At 44.3% G+C, this 26,674-nt stretch overlaps 1 protein-coding gene across 1 annotated transcript in view; it reads right to left on the bottom strand.

Annotated features, from left to right (window-relative positions):
• DNAH10 (dynein axonemal heavy chain 10) overlaps positions 1–26,674 on the bottom strand; it is a 176,708-nt gene that overhangs the window by 88,989 nt on the left and 61,045 nt on the right. The window contains exons 25-32 of the mRNA XM_045366751.3: positions 20,876–21,087; positions 17,037–17,190; positions 14,803–15,036; positions 12,277–12,399; positions 9,479–9,712; positions 6,320–6,543; positions 1,622–1,891; positions 1,334–1,517 (exon numbers count right to left, since the gene is read on the bottom strand). Of these exons, the coding sequence (XP_045222686.2) occupies positions 1,334–1,517; positions 1,622–1,891; positions 6,320–6,543; positions 9,479–9,712; positions 12,277–12,399; positions 14,803–15,036; positions 17,037–17,190; positions 20,876–21,087 (1,635 nt within the window). The remainder of the gene's footprint in view (positions 1–1,333; positions 1,518–1,621; positions 1,892–6,319; positions 6,544–9,478; positions 9,713–12,276; positions 12,400–14,802; positions 15,037–17,036; positions 17,191–20,875; positions 21,088–26,674) is intronic.

Raw genomic sequence — 26,674 nt, 5'->3', positions numbered from 1 at the left:
AGATAGATAGATAGATAGATAGACAGACAGACAGACAGACAGACAGACAGACAGACAGACAGGATGGATGGATAGATATATGGATGGATGGATGGATGGATGGATAGATAAAATAGATGATAGATAGGAATGATGGATGGGTAGAGACAGACAGAGAGTAGATAGATAGATAGATAGATAGATAGATAGATAGATAGATAGATAGATAGATAGAATGGATGGATAGATAGATACATGGGTGGATGGATAGATAGATACATGGATGGATGGATGGATGGATGGATGGATGGATGGATGGATGGATGGATAAGATAGATACATAGATATAGATAGATAGATAGATAGATAGATAGATAGATAGATAGAGACAGATCGATAGACAGAGAGACAGACAGACAGACAGACAGATAGATAGACAGAAAAACAGCTAGCTATGTCCTGCTGGTACTATTTCTCTGGAGAACCCTAACCAATACAGATAAGATGACACTCTCTTTCTCAAAAACAAAGGACTTTATCACCCACAGCACAGGAGGCAGCATGGGCTTCCTGTTCTCACTCATTCCCTTTATCCCTGTCCCCCAAAATCCCATGGGGTGATGAGGAGACGGGCCCAGGTGCATGCCACACCCACAGCGGGTATGAGTCTCAGCTGAGAAAATGTGAGCCTAAGAGACCACCAATCTAGCCAGGTGCAGCGGTGCGTGCTATAGTCCTAGCTACTCGGGAGGCCAAGGTGGGAGGATCACCTGAGGCCAGGAGTTCAAGGCAAGCCTGGGCAACATATCGAGACCTCATCTCTAATTTATAAAAAGAAAAAAAGAAAACTAGCAAGCATCTGACAAACAGTCTTGGGGGTTACTTGCCAACCTGCCCAAACTCTGCCTGGATGGATGTGTTACCTTCATTTCCTGTACAGCAAACAAGTTTACCTTCTGTCCTGGAGGGAGACGCTATCTCTACCATCCAAGGCTGTTCACTGGAACAGATATATTCTGGAATAAAAGCTGTCACAAGACGTGCAAAACCACATCACACCTGCCCTAACAGTCACCATCTTTGACATTTCTGCATTTTCCCATTGGCCTCTACTGATACAGCCTGACACACCATTACCTAGGGGCCAGTATAGCAGTGGCTAAGCATGGCCACACTTACATCCCAATCCCAAATGGTGACAATCGGGTCACATCCCGAATAGAAAAGCTTTTCCAGATTTTAAAGCAACGATCTCCCCTGCTATTTCAATCACTGCAGTCATCGTGCCTCAAGCTTAGAGAAAGTGCCCCACCCCAAGGTAAGTGGTAACCACAAGCGCCAGGCCGACAGTCACCTGGGTGAGCGTCAGGTAAATCCGGTCAGTGAGGGGCGTGATGACCAGCCTGCCGTTCAGACCCATGTACTCGTATCCGTAGCCAAAGGTTCCTGTGCACTGGCGGATGTTCAGCTCGTCCGGCTCCCGGTCCCAATAAAACCGCAACTGACTTTCCCATTCAAACTCTCGGGCCTCCAGGATGCTGGACCACAAGAAAGGTGGAGGAGGAAGTGGAAACCATTGAGACAGACCAGAGGACCACGAAGGGTCCCTTTTGAAATGCCAGTGCCCCCGGAAAATGCTCACCTGCCTCTTATGAAAGAATCAACTATGTCTCTGGCATGCACGTCAATGATGAGAACAGTGTTGTATTTTTTCCTGTCGTTTTTGCTCAGGGGCATGGTGATGCGCGTTACCAACTCATCGATCTGTCGGTGCATTTTCCTGCCGTAGTTCTTCATGGCCTGCTTCTCCCCTTTTTGCACTTTGTGGAAGACGTCTTCCACCTCCCAGGTCCACCACACCTGGCTGGCGGCCAGCACCACCATGCCTTGGTACAGGAGCATCCAGTCGACTCTGCAGAGAACGCACACGTGTAAGAGGCTCTGATCGATCTGGGGACTGGTACCCAAAACAGTCCCTTCAGGAATTTATTTCTTTGATCTGGAATAGGAAGGGCAAAGTAAAGGCTTCAGGTAAGCAAGTACCTGCATTTGTTTACCTAAGTCAGAGGAGTAAGACTTAGGTAGGAGTAAGATGTTACCTATCTCTGACTAGGTAGTAAAATTCCAGGCCAAGGGTGCCTCTCGCCACAAAAAATGTTGCAGGTACCTGACTGCATAGAAAGATGCCAGATCATGGCCGGGTGTGGTGGCTCACACCTGTAATCCCAGCACTTTGGGAGGCCAAGGCAGGCGGATCACCAGTTCAAGACCAGCCTGGCCAACATGGTGAAACCCCATCTCTACTTAAAAAAAAATACGAAAATTAGGCATGGTGGCATGTGCCTGTAATCCCAGCTACTTGGGAGGCTGAGGCAGGAGAATCGCTTGAACCTAGGAGGCAGAGGTTGCAGTGAGCCAAGACCACACCACTGCACTCTAGCCTGGTGACACAGCAAGACTCCATCTCAAAAAAAAAAAGAAAGAAAAGAAAAGAAAAGGAAAAGAAAGTTGCCAGATCACTTTTTCAATGTTTTGGGCCAGTCATGGTGGCTCACGCCTATAATCCCAACACTTTGGGAAGCCAAGGTGGAGGATCACTTGAAGCCAGGAGTTCAAGACCAGCCTGGGCAACATAGCAAAACCCTGTCTCTACAAAAAATAAATTAAAAACTACCCAGGCATGATGGCGCACACCTGTAGTCCCAGCTACTCCAGGGGCACTGGAGCCCAGGAGTTGGAGGCTGCAGCAAACTACAATTGTGTACTGTACTCCAACCTGAGTGACAGAGCAAGGCCCTGTCTCTAACAAAATAAAATAAAATAAAATAAAATAAAATATTTGATTAAGGTTTTCAAACTTACTTAGTATTTGGGGTTTATTGTAAGAAGTAAAAACACATTCCAGGCTGGGCATGGTGGCTCATACCTGTAATCCCAGCATTATGGGAGGCCCAGCTGCGGCAGATTGCTTGAGCTCAGGAGTTTGAGACCAGCCTGGGCAACACAGTGAAACCTTGTCTCTACCAAAAATACAAAAATTAGCCAGATGTGGTGGCACATGCCTGTAGTCCCCCCTATTCAGGAGGCTGAGGTGGGAGGATTGCTTGAACCCAGGAGCTCAGGGCTTCAGTGAGCTGAGCTCACACCACTGTACTGTGGCCAGGGCAACAGAGTAAGACCCTACCTCAAGAAAGAAAATTAAAATTCCAACAAAGAATTTCATAGTCTCTGACCACACTGCCCAGGTTTGCAGGCCAGGCTGTATCATGCTTTTGAATTTTTGCCAGTCTGAAAGGTGAAACGAAACACCTCATCCTCCCGTAATGTACAGATCCTGCTGAGTTGCGGGGTTTCTCCTCTTTTCATATGTTTGGATTTCCTCTACCAAGGCACTAACTTACATAGCTTGTGATTGCCTTGAAACACATTTAGGCAAAGCTTTTTTTCTAAACTGCACTTAAGAAATAATGGACTCAGAGCTGTAAATGCCTAATATGGTTGGGCTCCGTGTCCCCACCCAAGTCGCAACTCCAATTGTAATCCCCATAACTCCCAGCTGTTGAGGGAGGGACCTGGTGGGAGGTGATTGGATCATGGGGGCGGTTTCCCTCATGCTGTTCTCACGATACAGAGTGAGTTCTCATGAGATCTGATGGTTTTATAAGTGGTTGTTAGTTCCTCCTTCTCTCTCTTTCTTGCCACCACCACGTGAAAAAGGTACTTGCTTTGCCTTTGCCTTCTGCCGTAACTGTAAGTTTCCTGAGGCCTCCCCAGCCATGCGTAACTGTGAGTCAATTAAACCCTTTTCTTTATAAATTACCCAGTCTTGGGTATTTCTGTATAGCAGTGTGAAAACAGACTAATACAATGCCAATACTGGAAAAGTGACTTCGGGTTACTATAGTTATTATCTTGATGACCTACAGTTAATGGCAAAATAAATTTAAGAGAGTATGAGGCCGGGCGCGGTGGCTCACACCTATAATCCCAGCACTTTGGGAGGCCGAGACTGGTGGATCACCTGAGGTCACAAGTTCAAGACCAGCCTGACCAACATGGCAAAACCCGGTCTGTACTAAAAATACAAAAGTTAGCCAGGTGTGGTGGTGGGCGCCTGTAATCCCAACTACTCGGGAGTCTGAGGCAGAAGAATCGCTTGAACCTGGGAGGCGGAGGTTACAGTAAGCTGAGATCGCGCTATTGCACTCCAGGCTGGGTGACAGAGCGTGACTCTGTCTCAATAAATAAATAAATAAATAAATAAATAAATAGGTAGGAAAAGCAATAAAAAGAACATTGACCTTTGTTGTCTTATTTTAAAATTCTGCGGTGCAGCTAAAACCTAAAGATTACTTATATCCATGATCCCTACACATCAGGAGAGAGACAACAAAGATTACGAACGCCCAGAGGATGACACTGAAACGACGAGCAAAGACTGGCCTTGCAAAGAACGTGACAAACCTAGAATCAGAAACAGGGAGAGGTGGCAGCTGAGGCCGCAGGATCAGAGAAGATTAAATGACCAGGGCAAAGCTAAGAAATCCCAGGACACTGGTGTTTCCTGGGACTAGATACAGCTGGCCTTAACTTCTCAGTGATGCCACACGTATCAGCTCAAATAAATCAACATGCTCATGTCAACTATTCTCCCTGTTGGAAGCAACAAGTTCATGTGCTCAAAGGCGCATTGGGATGAGAAAAATATCTTTTTCAGTCCATCAGGCTGAATTCCCTTACTCTTTTCCACCAACTAAGAACTGCCAAACGTAGCAATGCCCTAGCAAAGTGGTAGCTATCATGCAAATAAAATCAACTTATGCTGACATAAAATTCATAGTATTTTGGAGCATGAAAGAGACTTTAAAACATTCAGCGATTCATACATACAGAAGGCAGAGACTTCTGTCTAGTTTGGTTTTGAAATAGCATCTAGCATAGTGAATAGCCCAGAGCAGGGGTTGAAGAACTATTGGTTAAATGAATGCTAGGGCCACCTCCTAACAACTCGCAAGACTAACTGTCAAATACTCAGGAATTCTGCAAGCTGGTTGTTAAACCACTTACTGTTATTTCACTGAGCTTTGAAATCAGCCATGACAGGAATATTTGCACCATGGAAACTGGCAAATACTTTAAATCAAAGCTTTAAAAAATTTTTCCCAGACATTCAGTTTACTAGCATACCACTGAACATATCTACATAAAGATACAAACAAACTCTTTATATGCCTCAGTACCTCAGAAACAGCAGGATCATAGTCAAATAAATATTATGCTGTTCTCTGATAATTTTTTAAGTAGATGTTTGCATTTTGCAAAATCAAAAAGGCAGTGTGCAAAATCAAGAGGATGGTGTTCTCATAATAACAAGGAAGATTTTATGTCTGCATCAAGGCCCTGCCAAATACACTCCAACTTTAAGGGAGATCCTGTCTCAATCTAACAGAACAAGTTAGCCAAAGAGGCTTTCTGTATTTCTAGTTGAACTGCACTCAGCTGCTAGGAGCAGGCAGGACTCAGCATGATATCCTGAAGCCTCTTTAGCCACAAAAATCTTTCTATGCAGTAGAAATTCAGTAAATATTTTAGAAACGTTACATACACATAATCCTACTAAACACCTCGTTTCTGGTGGTTCACTAAGTCAGCAGGTCACATGCTAAGGGTGCTGGGAATCCCCTGGGAGCTTGCAAAAACACAACTCCTCAGGCCCCACCCCCAGAGGTCTGATGCACAGGTGCAAGCTAAGACCCAAGAATCAGCATTTCTAACAGTCGCAGGGGCCCTGTGCTGCCACCAGGGGGCACACTTTCAGAGTACTGCTCGGTGTGATCATTTGAAGACTGCTATCTTGAGCTCGCTGCGGCAGCACATATACTAAAGACTGCTAGCTTGCCCAGGTGCAGTGGTTCATACCTGTAATCCCAGCACTTCGGGAGGCCAAGGTGGGAGGATCACTTGAGCCCAGGAGTTTGAGACCAGCCTGGGCGACACAGTGAGACTCCCTCTCTACAAAAAAGTACAAAATTAGCCAGGCGTGGTAATTCCCATGCCTGGTAGTCCCAGCTACACTGAAGGCTGAGGTGGGAGGATCTCTTGAACCCGGGAGGTCAAGGCTGCAGTGAGCCATTGTGCCACTTCACTCCAGCCTGGGTGACAGAGCAAGACCCTGTCTCAAAAAAATAAAAATAAAGACATCTATCTGTCCACTAATTACCTATTGCAAAATAATAAAACCTCATTTGGAATGTCAGTCAATCTACTCCAAGCCCTTAAAATTAATCCATTATGACTATGAATAGGATAGAGCAATGCACGTTCACATTCACAGACTTGCCTGCTTCTGTCTTCACAGTATCTAAAAATAGCCTCTTTGGTAATTAGTCTGTTAGTTCTTCTCATTTCATTCAAAACTGCCGTCATCCAGTCCTCCACGCGCCCTTCGGCCCGCACGATCTTCCGAAGCTCCATGACTTCTCCTTCTGCTGAAATCATCGCGGACACCAGTTTTTCTCCACTATCGCCGTCGTTAAACCGCAGCGATGCTATGTTGTCGTACATCTGCAAAACAGGGAGAGGCGGCCCTGTAAGACCTGCACTGAGTTCTGGAATCAAAGACCAGCCAGCAGTGCTTCATCCAGCAGAGCTGCCACGATGCAAGCAATGGCAACCATTGAGCCGAGATCACAGGCAAGATGGATGTCACTCACCCACCTGTGTGGTCATCCGAAAGACACTTACTGGGGACTTTCATTTACTCTGCACTGTGCAAAGATCTGTGGAGGATTGAAAATAGAAAGAAAAAGAAGACAGACTCTGTCCCTAACCCTGCTGGAATGGGGAGATATCTGGACATAGGAGCCAGTGGAATGTGGAGGAGGCGGAAGGGTGATTAATTAACACCCCAGGCTGGGGAACAGAGGCCTGTGGTGGAATCCCAGCTTCCCCACTATCCAGTTGAGCAACTATGGGTGAGTTGCTCCTCCTCTCTCTGCCTGGAATAAACATAATCATGGCATTTACCAAGGTGGGCTTGGGAGAACCAAATGAAACAATGTAAGTCGAATGCCAGCACACTGTTAAACACGTGGCATTTGCTGACTATTATCATTGTTATTAATCAGAATAACATTTAGGACAATGGGTCCTTTAGGGCCCACCATATAATACAAGGCACTTGCAAATCAGAGAGGAGAGGAAGGCAACAAACAGACTTTAAAAAATAAAATCAGAGGTCTCCAAAAGAGACAAACAGTAAATGGAGTATTCCTGATACTGTATTTTTCTGTAACAGTAAAAGACTTGTTTACAAAAGTGGAAGCAGAAGGCCAGGCACAATAGCTCATGCCTGTAATCCCACCACTTTAGGAGGCTGAGGCAGGAGGACTGCTTGAGCCCAGGAGGTAGAGGCTGCAATGAGCTGTGATCACACCACTGACTCTAGGCTGGGCAACAAAGCAAGGCCCCATCTCAAAAAAAAAAAAAAAAAAAGAAAGAAACAGAATACTGTATAAGACTCCCCTTTGAGAAAGGAAAAACATGCAGTCAAAAATATGAATTTTACTTTAAGAAGGAAGTCAGCATTAATTAAAGGGAAAGTATAGAAGAAAGCACTTGTTCCTAAGTGCTCTGTTAATTTGGAATGGAGGAATTACCCTGCAATACTGATTCTCAACCGGGGATGATTTTGCCACCAGGGGACATTGGCAATGTCTGGAGATGTTTCTGGTTGTCATAACTAGGGAGGGGGTGCTACTGGCATCTAGTAGGTTGCGATCAGGGATGCTACATAATATCCTGTAATGTACAGGACAGCACCCACGGCAAAGAGTCATCCAGCCCCAAATGCCAGCAGTGCCGAGGCTCAGAGCCCCTGCCCGGGCTGACCCTAGATAAAGAGCTTTGATTAGCAGGCCAAAGATCATGTCTGGTCAGCCTCTGTTCTCCATCACAAGGGACAGTTTTCTCTGTTGTTTCCTGCCATTCCAGAAATGGTTCATGGATACATATACATTTATTTAAAAAGTATGAAATTATGGTCTGGAAGGAATCATAACAAATTCATGACAGTGGCTGGCGCCTGTAGTCCCAGCTATTCCGGAGGCTGAGGCAGGAGAATGGCGTGAACCTGGGAGGTGGAAGTTGCAGTGAGCTGAGATCACTCCACTGCACTCCAGCCTGGGTGACACAGTGAGACTCCATCTCAAAAAAAAAAAAAAAGAAAGAAAGTAGAGGAAGTATGAATGGGGATGAGGACAAAGAGTATTGCAAATTTGTACAACTTTACAAAAAAAAGAGACAAACCAAATATGACTAAATGGTAACACGTGCCAATTCTGGGTAGTGGAGAGGGTTGTTTAGCCAACATTGCAAAGCAGGCGCTGTTCAAAGTGCTTTATAAATAGTGACTCATTCCATCTTTATAGCAGCTTCACCGAAACAGGTAACTACTGGGGTTATGTCCGTTCACAGATGAGGAAACTGATGTCCAGAGAGATCAAGTACCTTGCCGAAGGTCACACAGAAACTCAGAATAGAGCAAAGATTTGAACCCCAGCCATCTGGTTCTAGAGTCCATGTGCAAAACTACTATCCTCTAATGCCTCTCTGTTTAATATATTAGTCTTTGTATATTTCTGTATTTTTTATTTTTAACTTTTTTTAGTTTATAAAAGGAAAGGTTTTGGACTGTGGAAAAAGAGCTGAATCTGGTGTGATTTCAGACTGAGTGAATATCATCAGACTTACATTTCAAATTAAAACTCCAGGGCTGAGTGCGGTGGCTCACACCTGCAATCCCAGCACTTTGGGAGGCTGAGGTGGGAGGATCGCTTGAGCTCAGGAGTTAGGGACCAGCCTGGGCAACATAATGAGACCCCATCTCTCCCAAAAATATATAAAAAATAGCCAGGCATGGTGGTGTACACTTGTGGTCCCAGCGACTCAGGAAGCTGAGGTGGCAGATCACTTGAGTCGGGGAGCTCGAGGCTGCAGTGAGCCACGAATTGCACCACCGCACTCCAGCCTGGGCAACAGAGCCAGACCCTATCTCAGAAAACAAACCAAAAACCCAACTCTAGCAACATTTCAGTCTTTTTTTTTGAGACGGAGTCTCGCTCTGTGGCCTAGGCTGGAGTGCAGTGGCCAGATCTCAGCTCACTGCAAGCTTCGCCTCCCAGGTTTACACCATTCTCCTGCCTCAGCCTCCCGAGTAGCTGGGACTACAGGCGCCCGCCACCTCGCCCGGCTAGTTTTTTGTATTTTTTAGTAGAGACGGGGTTTCACTGTGTTAGCCAGGATGGTCTCCATCTCCTGACCTCGTGATCTGCCCGTCTCAGCCTCCCAAAGTGCTGGGATTACAGGCTTGAGCCACCGTGCCCGGCCAACATTTCAGTCTTAACCCTTTGGGTTGAACCTCACGGCAAAGGGAACCAGGGAGGACCAAAGGCAGTTCTAAGGCTTACACGGGGAGCCCCTGCCCACCCAGAAGGCAGACCTTGATCATGTGCTCCTGGACGCAGAGTGGGTCACTGCTCCCCAGAATGCTGAGCAGCTCATCGTCAGAAATGAAGAAGAACCTCGGGAAGGCGTTTCTCTTTGAATCTAAGTAGTCGTTGAGGCTTTTCTGACATTTCTCCAGGCCCTCGCTGACATTCTGTAGGTCACTGAGGCGGTTTGGGGCTTCACAGCACCTCTTGATCACGGGGTCTTTTAAGGTCTCGCCCATGATCTGGACCAGGACAGAGGAGAGCATCAAGCAGGGTGAGCAGGGAGAGCAGACACACTGTGTTTGACCCCCAATAGGCACTCGCCAGAGCCCAGGTACAGCAGAGACCAAACTGACAAGCTGCCCAGTGCCATCGGCTTTCAGGGGATCAGTTTATCATTTTTAAACATGTGTATCCTTAGCACCTTCTAACGTACTACATGTAACTAACCGGTTTCTGGTTTTTCTTTTCGTTATCCCATAAGGCAGCCAGCGGCACGGGGAAAGGATTTTTTGTCTTGTTCACTGATGGGCTCCACCCCACCTTACAGCAGTGCTTACACCCAGTAACCCAGTCAACATATGCTGAGTCAAGGAAGCTGGCAATTCCACCGTGAGCGATTTGTATATACAGAATATTCACAGCAGCTTCTTCATCACAGCAGAAAAAGAAAGAAATAGCCTCCATGTCCAGCAACAGGTCAGTCATCTGCTGTGAGTGATAATTTCGATGTTTATTTATTGAAATACGTCAAGCTGTTCAATGAAAATAGCCAATGATATTGGTAAGAATGATTCTAGTTTCATGCCTGTAAACCCAGTGCTTTGGGACAGTAAGGCAGGATTGTTTGAGGCCAGGAGTCTGAGACCAGTCTGGGTGATACAGCAAAACTCCATCGCTACTAAAAAAAAAAGAAAAAAAAAAAACCTTTTTTTTTTTTTTTAAGTTAGCTAGGTGTGGTGGTGCACACCTGTCGTCCTAGCTACCCGGGAGGCCAACGTGAGGATCATATGAGCCCAGGAGTTGGAGGCTGCAGTGAGCTTTGATCACTGGGCAACAAAGCAAGACCTCGTCTCTTTAAAGAAAAAAAAAAAAGAACGATCCTATTTTGTAGAATGTTATTTATTTATCTACATATATTTGTATGTTTATGCAGGAATAAACATTCCACAAAGCTACATGCTCAACCGTTAAAATGGTTACCCTGGGCAAGGAGATTATAGGTACTTTTTCCTTCCTTTCTTTTTTTCTTGGCTTTTTGTAATTTCTAAAGCATTCTGTAATAAATTGATATTTGTCATGTTAGTCTTCTTTTTTTTTTTTTTTTTTTTTTTTTTGAGGCGGAGTCTCACTCTGTCACCCAGGCTAGAGTGCAGTGTCGACATCTCAGCTCACTGCAACCTTCACCTCCCGGGTTCAAGCAATCCTCCCACCTCAGCCTCCTGAGTAGCTGGGATTACAGGCATGCACCACCACGTCTGGCTAATTTTTCTGAATTTTTAGTAGAGATGGGGTTTCACCACATTGGCCAGGCTGGTCTTGAACTCCTGACTTCAAGTGATCGCCCACCTCAGCCTCCCAAAGTCCTGGGATTACAGGCGTGAGTCACCGTGCCTGGCCTGATATGTGTTGTATAATTCTTTTAAGTTTAAAAAAAGAGCTTATGCAAATGGGTATGAAACAATTATAAACACTAGTGGATAAAAGAGACAAAAACATGAACTGGCCACCTCTAATTAAAGAACACAGCAGCAAAGCTAAGTAGCAAAATACCCAGGCTTTGAGAGCAAATGAGCTGGGTTAAAATCGCAGCCACACTAACTACCAGCCACTGTGATGACCAGTCCAACCTTCTGGAGATGACTTTAAAATACATACACCCTTTCATGGGCAATTTGCTTTCTAACAATCTATCTTAAGATATTCACTCTATGGAAAAAGCATTAGGCAAGAACCTGCACATTATTTATGAAAGCAAATAACTCTGTTCAAACAAAATGTCAAATTACTAGAGATCAACTAAACTAATGTCAGCCCACTCACTGGAATATAGAGAGCCATGAAAATATTTCCTCAGATGACTTCCTAATATGAAATGTTTCTCATAATATTAGGAGAAAATTATGACATAAAGTTGTACACAATATGATTACAATTATGCTTTTTAAATGTATACACATAGGAAAAAGATAAAAGGAATATGTTGACATGTTAAAGTGACAGAACCATGAGAGATACATTTTTCCACTGTTCTACGTTTTCAAAATATTTTAAACAAGCAAATATTGCTTTTATAATAAATGTAAAAAAGATTCAGTGTCATACGCCAGCAGCTAAAAATCAAATGGGAATTTTTACTAGACAGATTAGGGTCATAAATAATGACAGGAAAAATTCAGAAGCTACTAGTGGGCCGGGTAAGGTGACCCACACCTATAATCCCAGTGCTTTGGGAGGCTGATGTGGGAGAGTCACTTGAGGCTAGGAGTTTGAGACCAGCCTGGACAACGTAGCAAGATCCTATCCCTGTAAAAATGTTTTAATTAGCTGGGCATGGCAGCACATGCCTGTAGTCCCAGCTGTTTGAGAGGCTGAGGTAGGAGGATCTCTTTAGCCCATGAGTTTGAGGCTACAGAGAGCCATGATCACATCACTGCACTCCAGCCTGGGCAACGGAGCAAAACCCTGTCTCTAAAAAATGAGAGAGAAGCTACCAACGGAGAAAATACAATGTGCAAATAAAAAAGTACAAATATCTCAAAACACTGCCCTTCTTTCATTACTAAAATACAAGTGAGTCACTTGCCCTTTTAAATACTCTATCGATGTTGTCAAACTTTTTTGCCTCTTCTGGGAGTTGTGATCTTATATCTCCACCAATAAAAATACTTTCAAGATACATCCATTTTCTCTGAACCAACATCCAAATCTGTAAAAGTACAAAAGGTCAGTGTCAGCAGGGGTTATCAGATACCTCCAGGAGTGGATGGCAAAGCCCCACCCTGACACGGGACAGACCCAAATCAACCCCGGTGGAAGGACCTTCCAGGCAAGGTGACAGAGTGAGCATGTGCATGGCCAGCTCCCCTCCACTCCAAAGAAGGTGAATGCCGAGGAAAGCATAACTAATGGCCACACTCTAAAGCAAAAGAAAGCTCTCCACGCAGCCCAGCACAGGTAGGAAAATGTCTAGTTATGAGAAGGGGGTGAAGCCTGTGACCCACAACAACTAAGGACAGGCCATGCCAAAGCCATGCAAAAAGTGAGCCAAGTACCAAGTGCCCAGCAAGTCCGCTCCTAGGTATTGACTCAAAAGAATTGAAAACAGGGACTCAAGTAGTTGTACATGAATGCTGACAGCAGCACTGTTCACAATAGTCAAAAGGTGAAAACAACCCAAATGTCTATCAGCCAATGAACAGAAAAACAACATGTGATCAAGCCACATGATTTAATATTATTGGGCCATAAAAAGGATGGAAGCACTGACACATGCTAAAATGGATGAACCTGGAAAACATCATGCTAACTGACAAAAGTCAGACGTAAAGGATCATATATCGTGTCATTCCACTTATATGAAATACCCAAAATAGGTAAATCCATTGACACAGAAAACAGACTGGAGGTTGCCAGATGCTGGGGTGAGGAGATGGGTAGGGAGCGACTGCTTAAGGGGTACTGGCTTTTCTTTTGGTTTGATGAAAATCTGAAACTAGAGGTGGTGGCTGCACAACACTGTGAATGTACTAAATGTCACTGAATTGTGCACTTTACAATAGCTAGTTTTATGTTATGTAAATTTCACCTCAATAAAAAAATTTTTTTGACTGAACATGGTGGCTCATGCCTGTAATCCCAACACTTTGGGAGCCCAAGGTGGGCAGGTCACTTGAGGTCAGGATTTCAAGACCAGCCTCGCCAACATGGTGAAACCCCATCTCTACTAAAAATACAAAAATTAGCCAGGCATAGTGGCACGTGCCTGTAATCCCAACTACTCTGGAGGCTGAGGCAGGAGAATCACTTGAACTCAGCTGGCAGAGGTTGCAGTGAGCCGAGATGGCACCACTGCACTCCAACCTGGGCAACAGAGCAAGACTGCATCTAAAAAAAAATTGTTTTTAACTCACAAATTAAAAAACAGTGCTATATCCCACATAAGAGCTTCCACTAACACAAAGTCATAGACAAAACAAACAAATGAACAAAAAAGCAAGGAAGGAAGCCCAGGCATGATGGAGGCCTGATCACACACTTGGCCGGTAAACCAGACCTGGCTTCATCCCACCCAAAGCTTGGATTGTGGCCAAAAACAAGGTGCTTGCCTGTGGTCTGGGGAGGAAAAAAAGGCAATTGCACAAAAATGGTGCAGTGAGCCTGGGTTGCTCACAGAGGTCTGGACAAGTGTTGCCCAAAAGGAAGAAAGCCCCAAATCACCTACTATAAGACCTTGCTACTTCCCAGTGTGACAGGCCCCAGGTTAAAGAGGCTGCAAAAACAGATGACAAAGTGAAGCAAATACAAGAAAAAAAAAATACATGTGAGATGAGCTAGAAAAAAAAAATACATGTGAGATGAGCTAGAAAAAAAAATCAAAATCACACAGAGGAAAACCCACCACCATAAGAGAGAGTCAACAGGCATTTTAAAAAAAAAAGTGTAGAGAAATCTGAAAAGGAACGTAAAATAAATGTTTCTAATTTTCAGTGTCATCAAGGAGGCAAAAGCATCCTTGCAACAAGAACAGAACAGTATCAAAGAAAAACAGAGATATACAAAAAAGAAGCAATTAGGAATCTTGGAAATGAAAATCATTCACTAAAATAAAAACTTAGATCAATTCCTTTGATCATGCGCTCTTGCCCTCAAAATAAATCAAGACAAAAAGCATGAAAGAGGATCATTTGTTTCTAAGCACAAAATATCCTCATATAAAAGTTCTTGGCCGGGCGCGGTGGCTCAAGCCTGTAATCCCAGCACTTTGGGAGGCCGAGACGGGCGGATCACGAGGTCAGGAGATCGAGACCATCCTGGCTAACCCGGTGAAACCCCGTCTCTACTAAAAACTACAAAAAAAACTAGCCGGGCAAGGTGGCGGGCGCCTGTAGTCCCAGCTACTCGGGAGGCTGAGGCAGGAGAATGGCGTGAACCCGGGAGGTGGAGCTTGCAGTGAGCTGAGATCCGGCCACTGCATTCCAGCCCGGGCGACAGAGCGAGACTCCGTCTCAAAAAAAAAAAAAAAAAAAAAGTTCTAAGCACAAAATATCCTCCCATAAAACCACTGCTATGCACTGGCTCTAATCCATCTTTTGTTCATCTTTTCTCTCACCTCAATGACTTCTCCTATTAGAGAAAGCGTTTTTTCCCATTTGTGAACAGTTTGCAGAAAAGGCCCCACAAATCTGCTTCCTGAGATGCTCTGCAGGTTGAAAGTGTTGTCATCAAGAGACTGAATAATTTCGTCAACAGAACCCAGGATGTAGCCTCGCTCCTGTGTGCCTTTGTAATACTTGACTACAGTGAATTTCATATTTTCCCACGTGTCTAGGATTTCCTTCACAGCCTGTTCAGGAATAGAAAAAGAATGATTCAGGTACACGAACTGAAAAGACCAAGCCCCAACCCAAAAACACCTGCCTTAGCTTGCTTTTGGCCAACAACGCAATTGGAGTCCTGGGTCTGTTTCCTGAAAAGTTGGGATTCTGTCATGGTAATAATAGTCACTTATCAAGCATTTGCTATGTGGCAGGTAAGCATGTCACATACATGATCTCATTCAGTCTTCAAAGCAAATACCTCAAATTATATTGGGATTATTATCACCCACATTTTACAGAGATGGCAACTGGGACTCAGACATGAGGCTTAGCTACTGAGCCCCAGAAACAGGATCTAAACTCCACAGTCTGCCCCCGAAGCCTGCACAGTTATGAGATCCTGCCCCTGTGCTTACTCTACTGTCACAAAAAACAAATTACAAAATGATATGTCTCTTATGATTCCATATTCAAAACAATCTGTATCGAGGCAGGGGGTGGTGGCTCATGCCTGTAATCCTAACACTTTAGGAAGTCAAGGTGAGCAGATTGCTTGAGCCCAGGAGTTCATGACCAGCCTTGGCAACATAGGGAGACCGTCTCAAAAAAAAATCTGTATTGATACATATGTATATGTATACATATGTACATGTATACATTATATGTATATTATGTGTATGTTTGGTATATTGTGTACACTGTGTGTATATGTATACATGTGTGTATATTGTGTGTATATGTGTATATTAGGTACATTATACATTGTGTGTATATGTATATGTGCGTACATTATATGTACGTGTGCATATTAGGTACACTGTGTGTACATTGTGTGTACAAGAATACATAGTGTACATTATGTGTACATGTATATATTAGGTACACTGTGTATACATTATGTGCATACGTACACATGTATATACATTATGTGTATATGTTAGGTATGCTGTGTGCACACTGTATGTATATTTTGTGTGTTTCCATGCATATGTATCTATATGTATATACATGTGTGGTATACTATGTACAGTCATGCACTGCATAAGGACGTTTCAGCCAGTGATGAATCTCATATACAATGGTGGTCCCATAGGATTATTAGACCATATTTTGGCTGTACCTTTTCTATGTTTAGATACACATGTACTACTAGGTTACAATGGCTGACAGTATTCAATATAGTCACTTGCTGTACAGGCTTGCAGTCTAGAGCAATAGGCTCTACCCAACAGCCTAGGTGTGCAGTAGTCATCCCAGCTAGGTTTGTTTGCACAAACACGAATCAACTCAGGAGACATTTCTCAGAATGTGTCCCCGCCATTAGGTGACACACAACTGTATACATGTATGTGCATGTATGTGTAGGGGTATGTGTATGTATGTACCTGTGTATGTGTATGTTTGTGCACACAAGTGCATGGGCATATATGCACATATATGAGTAGTATGTGTGTATGCATATGTATACGTGTGTGTATGCATTTTTAAGTAGGGAAAGAAATACACTAAAAAGTTAATAATTATTTTCAGGTGGTGGGATTATGAATTTTTTTCAATTTTCTACCATCAACATCCATTACTTCTATTTAAAAATCAATGGCAAAATAAATAAATAAATAAGAAAAATTTTTTTAAACAATGGAAAATGAAACTACAATTGGGAACAATAAAAAATTTAATTAAAACAAAAATTATATTTCTACAATAAATAATTCTTTATTACTGAAGTACAGCAGGTACTAGAGCAAATATGTTTTCTCTTTTTTGTTTGTTTTTCTTCGAGACAGAAAATGTCTCACCCTGTCACCCAGGCTGGAGTGCCATGGTGCGATCACAGGTCACTGCAGCCTCCAATTTCCAGGTTCAAGTGATCCTCCCACCTCAGCCTCCCAAGAAGTTGGGACTAAAGGCATGCCACCACGCCCAGCTAATTTGTTTTTTTTAGTAGAGATGAGGTCTCCCTGTTTTCTTTTTGAATTAAAAAAAGACTCTGTTTTCTCCAGCCTGTTTTTAACTGAAGCCTTACCTTCTCAATGGCAACCTCCTTGATTGCTGCTGTGACAATCTCATTGAGAACATCTGTGTGTTTGTGCAGTTCCATAGCAAACATATTTTCTAGGGTGAACGTTTCGGTCATTTCAAAAAAGACAGACGTTTTTTCCATAAGTTCTTTCCAATGCCTGAAAGCACATCAGCATTCAAATCTTTATGCTTACTGAGTTTAGTGAGGAGTTTGATTATTCCCATTTAAATCACAGGACAAATCTCACTTTGTAAATTCTTATAATGAAATTCTGAAACATGAGGACATCACTGAAAATATATTCCCAAAGTTCTCCAAAATCCCAGTGGCCTCCAGAGTTAAACCTGAAAACAATGTATCGCAAAATACTATATACACTAGTCTTGACAGCCATCTCATAAAATATACAACTTTTAATTATTGGGAACTGCTTCCGTCATAGTCTCTCGACCAATGACCTCAATCTCTGTTGAATCACTCAGTCTTTTTGGAGCCTCATGTAAATTATGAGTGCTCGTGCATTTGATAAATATTTCAGTGCTGACTCCATGCCAGGCAGTGGACTGGGGTACAGAGTTACCAAGGGCAACGCCCCTAGCTTCAGGGAACCTGCCATTTACTTGGGGGAGACATACAACAAACAATAAACAAATACATAAATTAAATAATGACATAGGATTTTGAGTACTATGAGAAAACCACAGTGTGCCAGAGGAGGGACAAAGGGGCCCATTCAGACGGGACAATCGGGGCAGACTCCTGTGCACACAGACACCACGGAGGCAGCTCTGCTCTTCACCTGACTGGCCTACCTTTAAGGTTTACATCTGGCCTGTGAATTTGCCCATGTTTTGGTTCTGTGTATATGGAATGGGTGTGAGTAAGGGAGCTAAGCATGATGCTAGACAGCAAAACGCCATGGACCCAGCACGTGAGCAGCAAGTGTCGAATCACTGAGTGTTGTTGTAAACACACACACACACACACACACACACGGCCATGGAAATGGTCAGAAAGGAGGCCCTACTGGTTCATCAGTCTCTGAACCCCCTGGCCTAGCACAGCACTGACAGGAAGGAGCATGTCAGAACTGAAACTGAGGGGTAAGTGTCATCAGTGCCTGCTCTGTGGCTTATGGTCACTTGCTTTTTATTTTTTTTTCCCCTTTGCCCATGAAGCTGAAGTCCTCACCACTGAATGCTGAAACTTAACCTTCACCAGCTACTATGGATAACATTCACAGGTCACTATGGCGATGATCACTTTGGTTGTTTTTCAGGAAGTTGAGCCAACTCTTCTGTCCAGTTCCAACTGGTTGAGACCACTGACCTTTCAACTGGGCCTGTGCAAGTGTCCCAGAGGTGGCCTTTTGATGTTGGAAGGCCAAAAACTCCACCCTCAGGCCACGCTGACACCCCCATTTTCTGTGCCTATGTTCTGTGAAAGCTGTGAACCCCAACTACACTTGTTCAGAATGAACCTGTTACTTCCTTTTTCCCACCATCAACCACCTTCCCCCTCAACTTCAACCACCCCACTCCCCTAACCCCTAAACATCCCTAAGCCTTATCTTCAGGGAGGCAGATGTGAGGGCTGCTCGCCTGCCTCCTTGCTTGGCGGTCTTGCGAATAAATCTTTCTGTTTTGCAAAACCCATGTCACGGCGATTGATGGACTGCATGTGGGCAGAGCGGACCTGGGGCCAGCCTGTGACATAACCCTGGTGGTGGGTTAGAGGGTCCACACTCAACACGACATAGCCCTGAGTCACTGGGAGAGAGTGATTCCCTCTCCAGTTCCCACCCAGTCCTTTCAATTATAGTAAATTACATCAAAGGGAAAGTCTCCTCTTTGTGCTTCTGTGTGACAGAGCAGGAGCACCCTCATCTTGGACAAACACTGTCACTTTAAGGTCCAGCTCCCCTTTCTAGCCCATGCATTTCAAGGAAATCATTTCTCTTCTAACTACAGGCTGCCAGAAAGAGCAGACAGGAACACACAGACAAAACAGCTCGGGCACAGAGGGAGGAGAGAAGGAAGTCTCTTGGGTAACTGCCAAACTTCACCCTCATACAATGGGCCCCAGTAAAACAGTGGGCCTTAATAAGCACATTCCTTTCCCTTCAGGTGCACTAAGATAGGGGAGCTAAAAGCAGACTCGGCGGGTATGCCTGCAGCTGCAGAAAAATGCATGGGAATAGACACACAACTCTCCCTCTCAGATAAGCACAACAAAGAGACAAAAAAGCAGTCCAAACCTCTGATAAACTCTCCTACCCTAAATCCTTAAAAACTCTTAGTCTGTAAGAGAGTGTGGCTCTGACCTAACTTGGCCAGAATCCCCTCTCAGGTTTGTTTTCTCTAAAATAAACCTGTTTTGACTGGCGAGCCACCTTTCGTGTTTCTTTCCTCTTTCTTTAATTCTTACACTGTGTCCTCAGCCCCTCCCCAGGGTCATTCACTTTCCTTAGAGCGAAGGCCTCTGGCTCAGAGACAGGCAACTGTTTTGAGCTAGTTTTATATATATATAATTACAAATATAATTACTTTCTATTTCTGGCAAGAGTTTTTGGTTTTCTCTTTACAGTGGTGGTGTAAGTTTCTTTTTAGAATAACATTCATTTCCATAAAAAAGAAACTGATAGGAAGAAAAATATAAAGCCATGATAGGATAGATGATACTCAGATCTGACAAAAATGATGAGACAGGACCAAAGTTTGAGAAACACTGGGTTATGGGATCATAAAACTGGGAACGTTAGCTAGAAAATGCCTACTTCTACCTAGTTTTACAGATGAGGAAACTGAAGTCTGCAAAGGTAAAGGTGAGGGTGAGTGTTCCAGGGAAGCCAGCAGACAGTGAAAAGAGGGCTGAGACCCCAAGTCACTGGGGCCTGAGGGCTGCCTGCTCCTTGTTGAGAGGGAGAGACAGGTGTAACACGTGTTGAAGACAAGCCAGCACTTATGAGAGACTTTCTCAATGTGAACTCAAGGATGGGAAGGGAACCAAAGAAGGGATGACTTTCTCACTAAGGAAAATGAAGTCATTTGATGTCACGGCATGACTAGATGACCACACTCTGGAAAACATGACAGAGGAATAGAGAAACACATGAGCAGGAGCATAACTCACAAATTAGGACTGTAACTCCTACTAATTCATGTCTGTGTGGTGCCATCACCAAATAAACACAGACCCATGCGTAGGAGCCATCTCTGTCCCACCCACAGGGCTGGCTATCCCATCAGTATGGCGGCCACAAGCCACATGTGGCTACGGAGCACTCGAAATGGGGCAAGCCCAGGTTGAAATAGGCTATAGGTGTAAAATACACATTGTGCTTCGACATATTTTTTAAGAAGAATGTAAAATATCTCATGAATAAATGCTTCATGTTGATTACATGTTGAAATAATGTTTGGGATATATTGAGTTAATTGAAATATACTATTAAAATTAATTTCACCTGTTTTTACTCTTTTACTGTAGCAGCTAAAAAACTGTAAATTACATATGTGAGTCCCTTTCCATGTCTGCTGGATGAGGCTGATAGAGGCCACTTACTATATTTTTTTAAATCTTCAAGAAAAGCAACTGCAAATGCCACTTTGCACCTGCTGGGATGTTTCTTTTTTAAAAGAATCCTGTGGTTGACAGTTTTATAGACACTTTACATAGAAACAATATTATAGAACTGTGTCATGCCTATGTATAGCCCTGCGGCATTGTTGAAATCTGTGCTTCATCAACAGACCTGAGCAAAGATAATGTACTGAGGGAAACAATTTTAACTAAAAGTTCCTCCCACACTTTCACATCCGTGGACAGAGGACAAAACAAACCTGTCTCTTAGTGCCTCATGTTTCAAGTCAAGAAGTAAAGGAATTGAGTCTTTGAATGCCTTCATTTTCGCTTCCAAGTAGTAGGCCACTGATAAGCCACGGACTGACCGAGGTAGCTTTCTGAGAGCCCTGAGAAAACCTTCAATTCCTTCCTGGAGAATCTGCACATTCAGATTGATCCAAAGGGTCTGAGACCATTCTTCTTTTGCAACCTGGAAACATGCAAGAAACAACTCCATCAACAAAGACCCCTTTGGAAATGCAACAAGGAGAGCAAGTTCTTGACTCTGTCACGTTCAGACATTTTAAAGTATTACCCATCTATCTACAACTACCTGAAATTCACAAACAAGGGGTTGACTACAAGGATCTAAAACAACAAGAAAAGGATTCCACTTTTTGTAAGCTTTTGCAAAAATAATGCTGCATCTGAGGATGTGCAGGATCCAGAAATATGTTTCCCTTTTTTTTTTTTTTTTTGAGATGGAGTTTCACTCTGTAACCCAGGCTGGAGGGCAGTGGCACGATCTCAGCTCACTGCAAGCTCCGCCTTCCGGGTTCACGCCATTCTCTTGCCTCAGCCTCCTGAGTAGCTGGGACTATAGGCGCCTGCCACCACGCCCGGCTAATTTTTGTTTTTTTTTTTTTAAGTAGAGATGGGGTTTCCCCTTGTTAGCCAGGATGGTCTCGATCTCCTGACCTCATGATCCGCCCACCTTGGCCTCCCAAAGTGCTGAGATTACAGGCATGAGTCACTGTGCCTGGCCTACATCTTCCTTTTCTAAAGACAAAAGTGAGAGGTATAAAGTAAGTAATAGGTGTTTTTTAAATCAGGGAGTTGCTTGGGTCTTAAAGGATGTACTTCATTCAGGTGCTGTCATAACTTGATAATGAAAAGTTATGTTCTGATAAAAGAAGATATTTTTTTTTCCTGATAAAAGCAGCTAAGGTTACAAAATATTTACACTTTAGATCACTAATCCAAGAATCTGTCTACAAACCACCAGGCTGAGGCTAAGAAGCGAGAATAAAACATGTTCCTACTTGATGATTGTAAAGAGAAGATTTTCTGTGTTATATTTTCCTGAGATTTAATGTAAAAATTACTTTTTTATTTTTTTGAGACAAGGTCTCGCTGCCACCCAGGCTGTAGTGCAATGGTGTGATCACAGTTCACTGCAGCCTCGACCTCCTGGCCTCAAGTGATCCTCCCATCTCAGCCTCCTGAGTAGCTGAGACTACAGACATGCACCACCAGGCATGGATATTTTTTATTTTATTTTGCAGAGATAGGGGGTCTTGTTAGGTTGTCTAGGCTGGCCTCAAACTCCTGAGCTCAAGCAATCCTCCTGTCTTAGCCTCCCAAAGTGCTGGGATTACAGGCATGAACCACCACACCTGGCCTATTTTTCTAATAGCTTTATTGAGGATTAACTGGTATATAATAAGCTGCCCATAACTAAAGGTACAATCTGCAAAGTTTTGACAGATGTGTATGCCTGTGAAAGCACCACCACAATCAAGATAGTGAACTCATTCGTCAACCTCAAAAGCTGCCCCATTTTCCTGTGTCATCACCCCTCCCATCCCTCTCCTCCTGTCCCTACCCCTAGTTAACCATGGATCTGCGTTCTGCCACCATAAATTCGTTTGCATTTTCCAGGGTTTTATACGAATGGAATCATACAATATGCACTCCTCTGTATCTGGCTTCTTTCGCTCAGCAGGATGATTCTGAGAGTCGCCCATGTTGTTGCGTGGATGCGCTGATAACTGGTTCAGTCCTCTACCTTGCTGAGTAGTAGTATTCCGTGGTGTGGATGAGCCACAGCTTATTTATCCATTCACTTAATGGGCATTTGGGTTGTTTCTAGTATTGGGCTATTACCAACAATGCTGTTTATGAACGTTCATGCAGAAGTCTCTGCAAGGACCATGCTTTCTCTTCCCTCAGGTAAACACCTTGGATTCGCTCCATTTAGGCTTCCACAGCCACACTCCATTGATCCCTTCTTGTTGCAGTCACCAGTGGCCTCCATGATATGCAATGCTGTGGTCGATCCGCTATCCTCTTCTCACCTAGTCTATCAGCAGCATCTGGTGCAGTTGGCCAGTCCTACCTCCTGGAAACACGTTTCCAAGATGTCACATTCACCTGTTTGTTCTCCTACCACCTGGGCCACTCCTCCTCCTCCTCGTCTTTCCTTTTTTAGGGACATCTTCTCACGGCATTTAATGTTGGAGAGACCCAGGCTTAGCCCTCGCTCCTCTCTCCACCCACCCCACTCCCAAGTATAGTGGGCTGAATAGCGTCCCCTGAAAATGCACATCCACCCAGAACCTCAGAATGAAGCCTTACTTGGAAAGAGGGTCTTTGCAGATGTAGTTAGGGTGAGGTCATACTGGATTAGAGTGGGCCCTAAATCTAATGACCAGAGTCCATATAAGAAGAGAAAACAGACACAGAGGCACAGAGGGAAGACAGCCATGTAACAAGGGAGGCAGAGACAGGAGCGATGCATCCACAAGCCACGGAACACCAAGGACAGTCAAAAGCCACCAGGAGCTGGAAGAGGCAGGAAGGAGCCTCTCCTGGAGCCCCACGAGTGAGCATGGCTCTGCAGGCACCTTGATTTTGCACCCCTGGCCTCCAGAACTGTGAGGAGATACATTTCTGTTGTTTTCAGCCTCCTGGTCTGTATTCGTAATCATTTGTTCTGGCAGCCCCAGGAAACGAAGGCACCAGGTAAGCCCATCTGAACTGGTGGCTCAGTACCATCTGCACCTGGACACTCCCAATTCACACCTCCAGCTCTCCTCTGCGCTCCAGACAAATACATCCAAGTGCTTCCTCAGCGTCACCACAGGAATGTCCAGCAGACATCACCTTGCCCTGAATTCCTGACGTTCACCACCATCCCCTGACCTTCTCTTCCTGGAGTCTTCCCTTAAGAGTTGACTCCACCCTTCCAGCTCCTCAGGCCAAAAACCTTGGAGTCTTCCCTGTTCTTTTGCTCTCACATCCCACGTCCACACCTCCAGGAGGTCCCACTGACTCTACCTGCAAACCAGATCCAGAATCCACCCATGCCTCCCAAGCTGCACCACTGCCACCCCGGGATCCCCTGGGGTTATGACGACAGTCCCCTGCCCAGCCTCCCAGGAGCTACCCAGTGTGTCACTGAGAATCTTCTCAACACACAACCTTGAAAAGCAATTGCTAGGAAAAAATAAATTTCAAGGAAAGTGGAAGTCACTCCAGGTGATGAAATGTCCCTTAACATCCACAGACCAGAGTAGCGTGGGGGGACCAAGCCATGTCTCAATACTGGATTTTTTTAAATGCTTATTTTGCTACAGAAAAAAAAAACAAAAACAAAACCAAAAACAAAACAGAAAGAATGAATAAGACCTAGTATTTGATAGCATGGCGGGGTGACTATAGTCAATAAGAACTGTGTATCTTTAAATCACTACAGGAGCATAACTGGATTGTTTGTAACACAAAGGATAAAAGCTTGAGGGAATGGACACCCCATTCTCGGTGACGTGATTATTACATATTGCAGGCCCGTGTCAACACATCTCACGCATCCCATATAGACACCTACTACGAACCCAGAAAAATTAAAAATTAAAACACCACTTATTTTGACATATGTGTGGTTGTTCTCAGTTGTCATGAAACCTTTCCTTTTAAAAGCTGAGGGTATGTTTTTCACTTTATGAATTTTTTGCCTAGTGCAGGCACCAGGTCTCATCACTTTCCACCCCATCTCTGGAATCTTCTCTCCCGTCTATTCCCTCCTTAATTGTCCTAAAATGCAAGCTGCCATCCCTTCTGCCAGCACTGGGGGAGTGACCTCCTGAAGGAGCCCCTGCCTGCAATCCCCTCGCTGAGGGCCCAGAGTCCCTTCTGACGGCTCCATCTCCATCTCCACCGCCGCTCCGCACATCCCAACCCCATTTTCCAGCGCATCCATGGTTGATAAAGCCATCAGTCTGGAGGAAAGGTTATGGACACACGACACAACTTCAAATCTCCCGTCTCTGCTCCTGCCCAACCCTCTGCCTAGAAAGCCTTGTTCTGTACCAGGCAAAAGCCTGTTCTGGTTCAGAGTCTCTTCACAGGCCACCTCTTCAGCAGCACTCCCTGGGCCAGTGAGCCACTCTCCTTCCTCCTCTGCAATCTCAGGACTCTGTCCACCTCATTTCCAGCACACATCCTGGCGGCGTGGTTATTTGTTCATATATCAGTGCGAAGGTGAATCTTGTGTGTCAAGCGGACGCTGGTGTGTCTGTGAGAGATACTGAGTGAGATGAGCATTTGCATCGGGGGACTGAGTAAAGTAGGCGGCCCTCCCCAACATGGATGGCCTCACCCAATCCACTGCAGGTCTGAACAGAACAAAAGGCTGAGGAAGGCAGAATGCACTCTCTGTGCCTGATTGTCTTCAAGCTGGGACGTCAGTGTTCTCCTGCATTCGGACTTGGACGCGGACTAGAACCTACACCATCAGCTCTCCTGGGTCTCTAGCTTGCCAACTGCAGATCGCGGGACTTCTCAGCCTCCATAATCATGGGAGCCAATTCCTCATCATAAATCTCATACATATAGGTATAGATTAGAGATATGTAGATATGCATTAGATATAGATTAGAAATAGATATATAGATTAGATACATATAGATATAGATTAGATAATGTAATACAGATATAGATGAGATATAGATATAGGTATAGATACCAGTTAGATATAGACAGATACAGACATAAACACATAGATCTCCTATTGATTCTGTTTCTCAAGAACCCAGACTAACATAGTCAGTCTCCCTTAGGGGCTCAAGAAGGGCAGGAACGGGCAGACATGACTCCTTTTCTGGACCCCACACTCCAACCAGCACAGCACTGAGCTATAAAGAACTAAGTCAATAGATAAATGAATGAGTAGCATGAATTTGCATGGGAAACATATACCAATGAGAGGCACCCAAATGACATGACATTTGCAACTTTTATTTTTATTTTTATTTTTTTTTTATTTTGTTTTTTTTGTCACCTAGGCTGGTGTGCAGTGGTATGATCTCAGCTCACTGCAACCTCCACTTCCCGGATTCAAGCGATTCTTGTGCCTTAGCCTCCCAAGTAACTGGGATCACAGGCATGTGCCACCATATCTGGCTAATTTTTGTATTTCTTAGTAGAAATGGAGTTTTGCCATGTTGGCCAGGCTGGTCTCGAACTCCTGGCCTCAAGTGATCCACCCGCCTTGCCTCCCAAAGTGCTGGTGGCTCACAGGTGTGAGCCACTGTGCCCGGAACTTTTTTTGTATTTTTTAGTAGAAACGGGGTTTTGCCTTGTTGCCCAGGCTAGTCTCAAACTCCTGGCCTCAAGTAATCTGCCCATCTCAGCCTCCCAAAGTGCTGGGATTACAAGCATGAGCCACCATGCCTGGCTGACATTTGCAACTTTTAATCTCCGCTTGCAACTAAACAGTTTACCCCACACCTTAACCAAGCCCTTGACCTCCAAAGACAGTTTTCTTTCCTATGATGATATAAATATATAAAAAATAAAATTTGTCATTTTTACCATTTTAAAATATATAATTCCAGGCTGGGTGCAATGGCTCACATCTGTAATCCCAGCACTTTAGAAGGCCAAGGCAGGAGGATCGCTTGAGATCAGGAGTTCCAGACCAGCCTGGGTAATAGCGAGACCTTGCCTCTACTAAAAATAAAAAAAGAATAGCCAGGCATGGTTGTGCACCTCTGTAGTCCCGACTGCTTTGCAGG

Source organism: Macaca fascicularis, chromosome 11, assembly GCF_037993035.2.
Source record: "Macaca fascicularis isolate 582-1 chromosome 11, T2T-MFA8v1.1".
NCBI classification, from domain to species: domain Eukaryota; kingdom Metazoa; phylum Chordata; class Mammalia; order Primates; family Cercopithecidae; genus Macaca; species Macaca fascicularis.
This window is presented reverse-complemented; position numbering and strand designations above follow the sequence as displayed.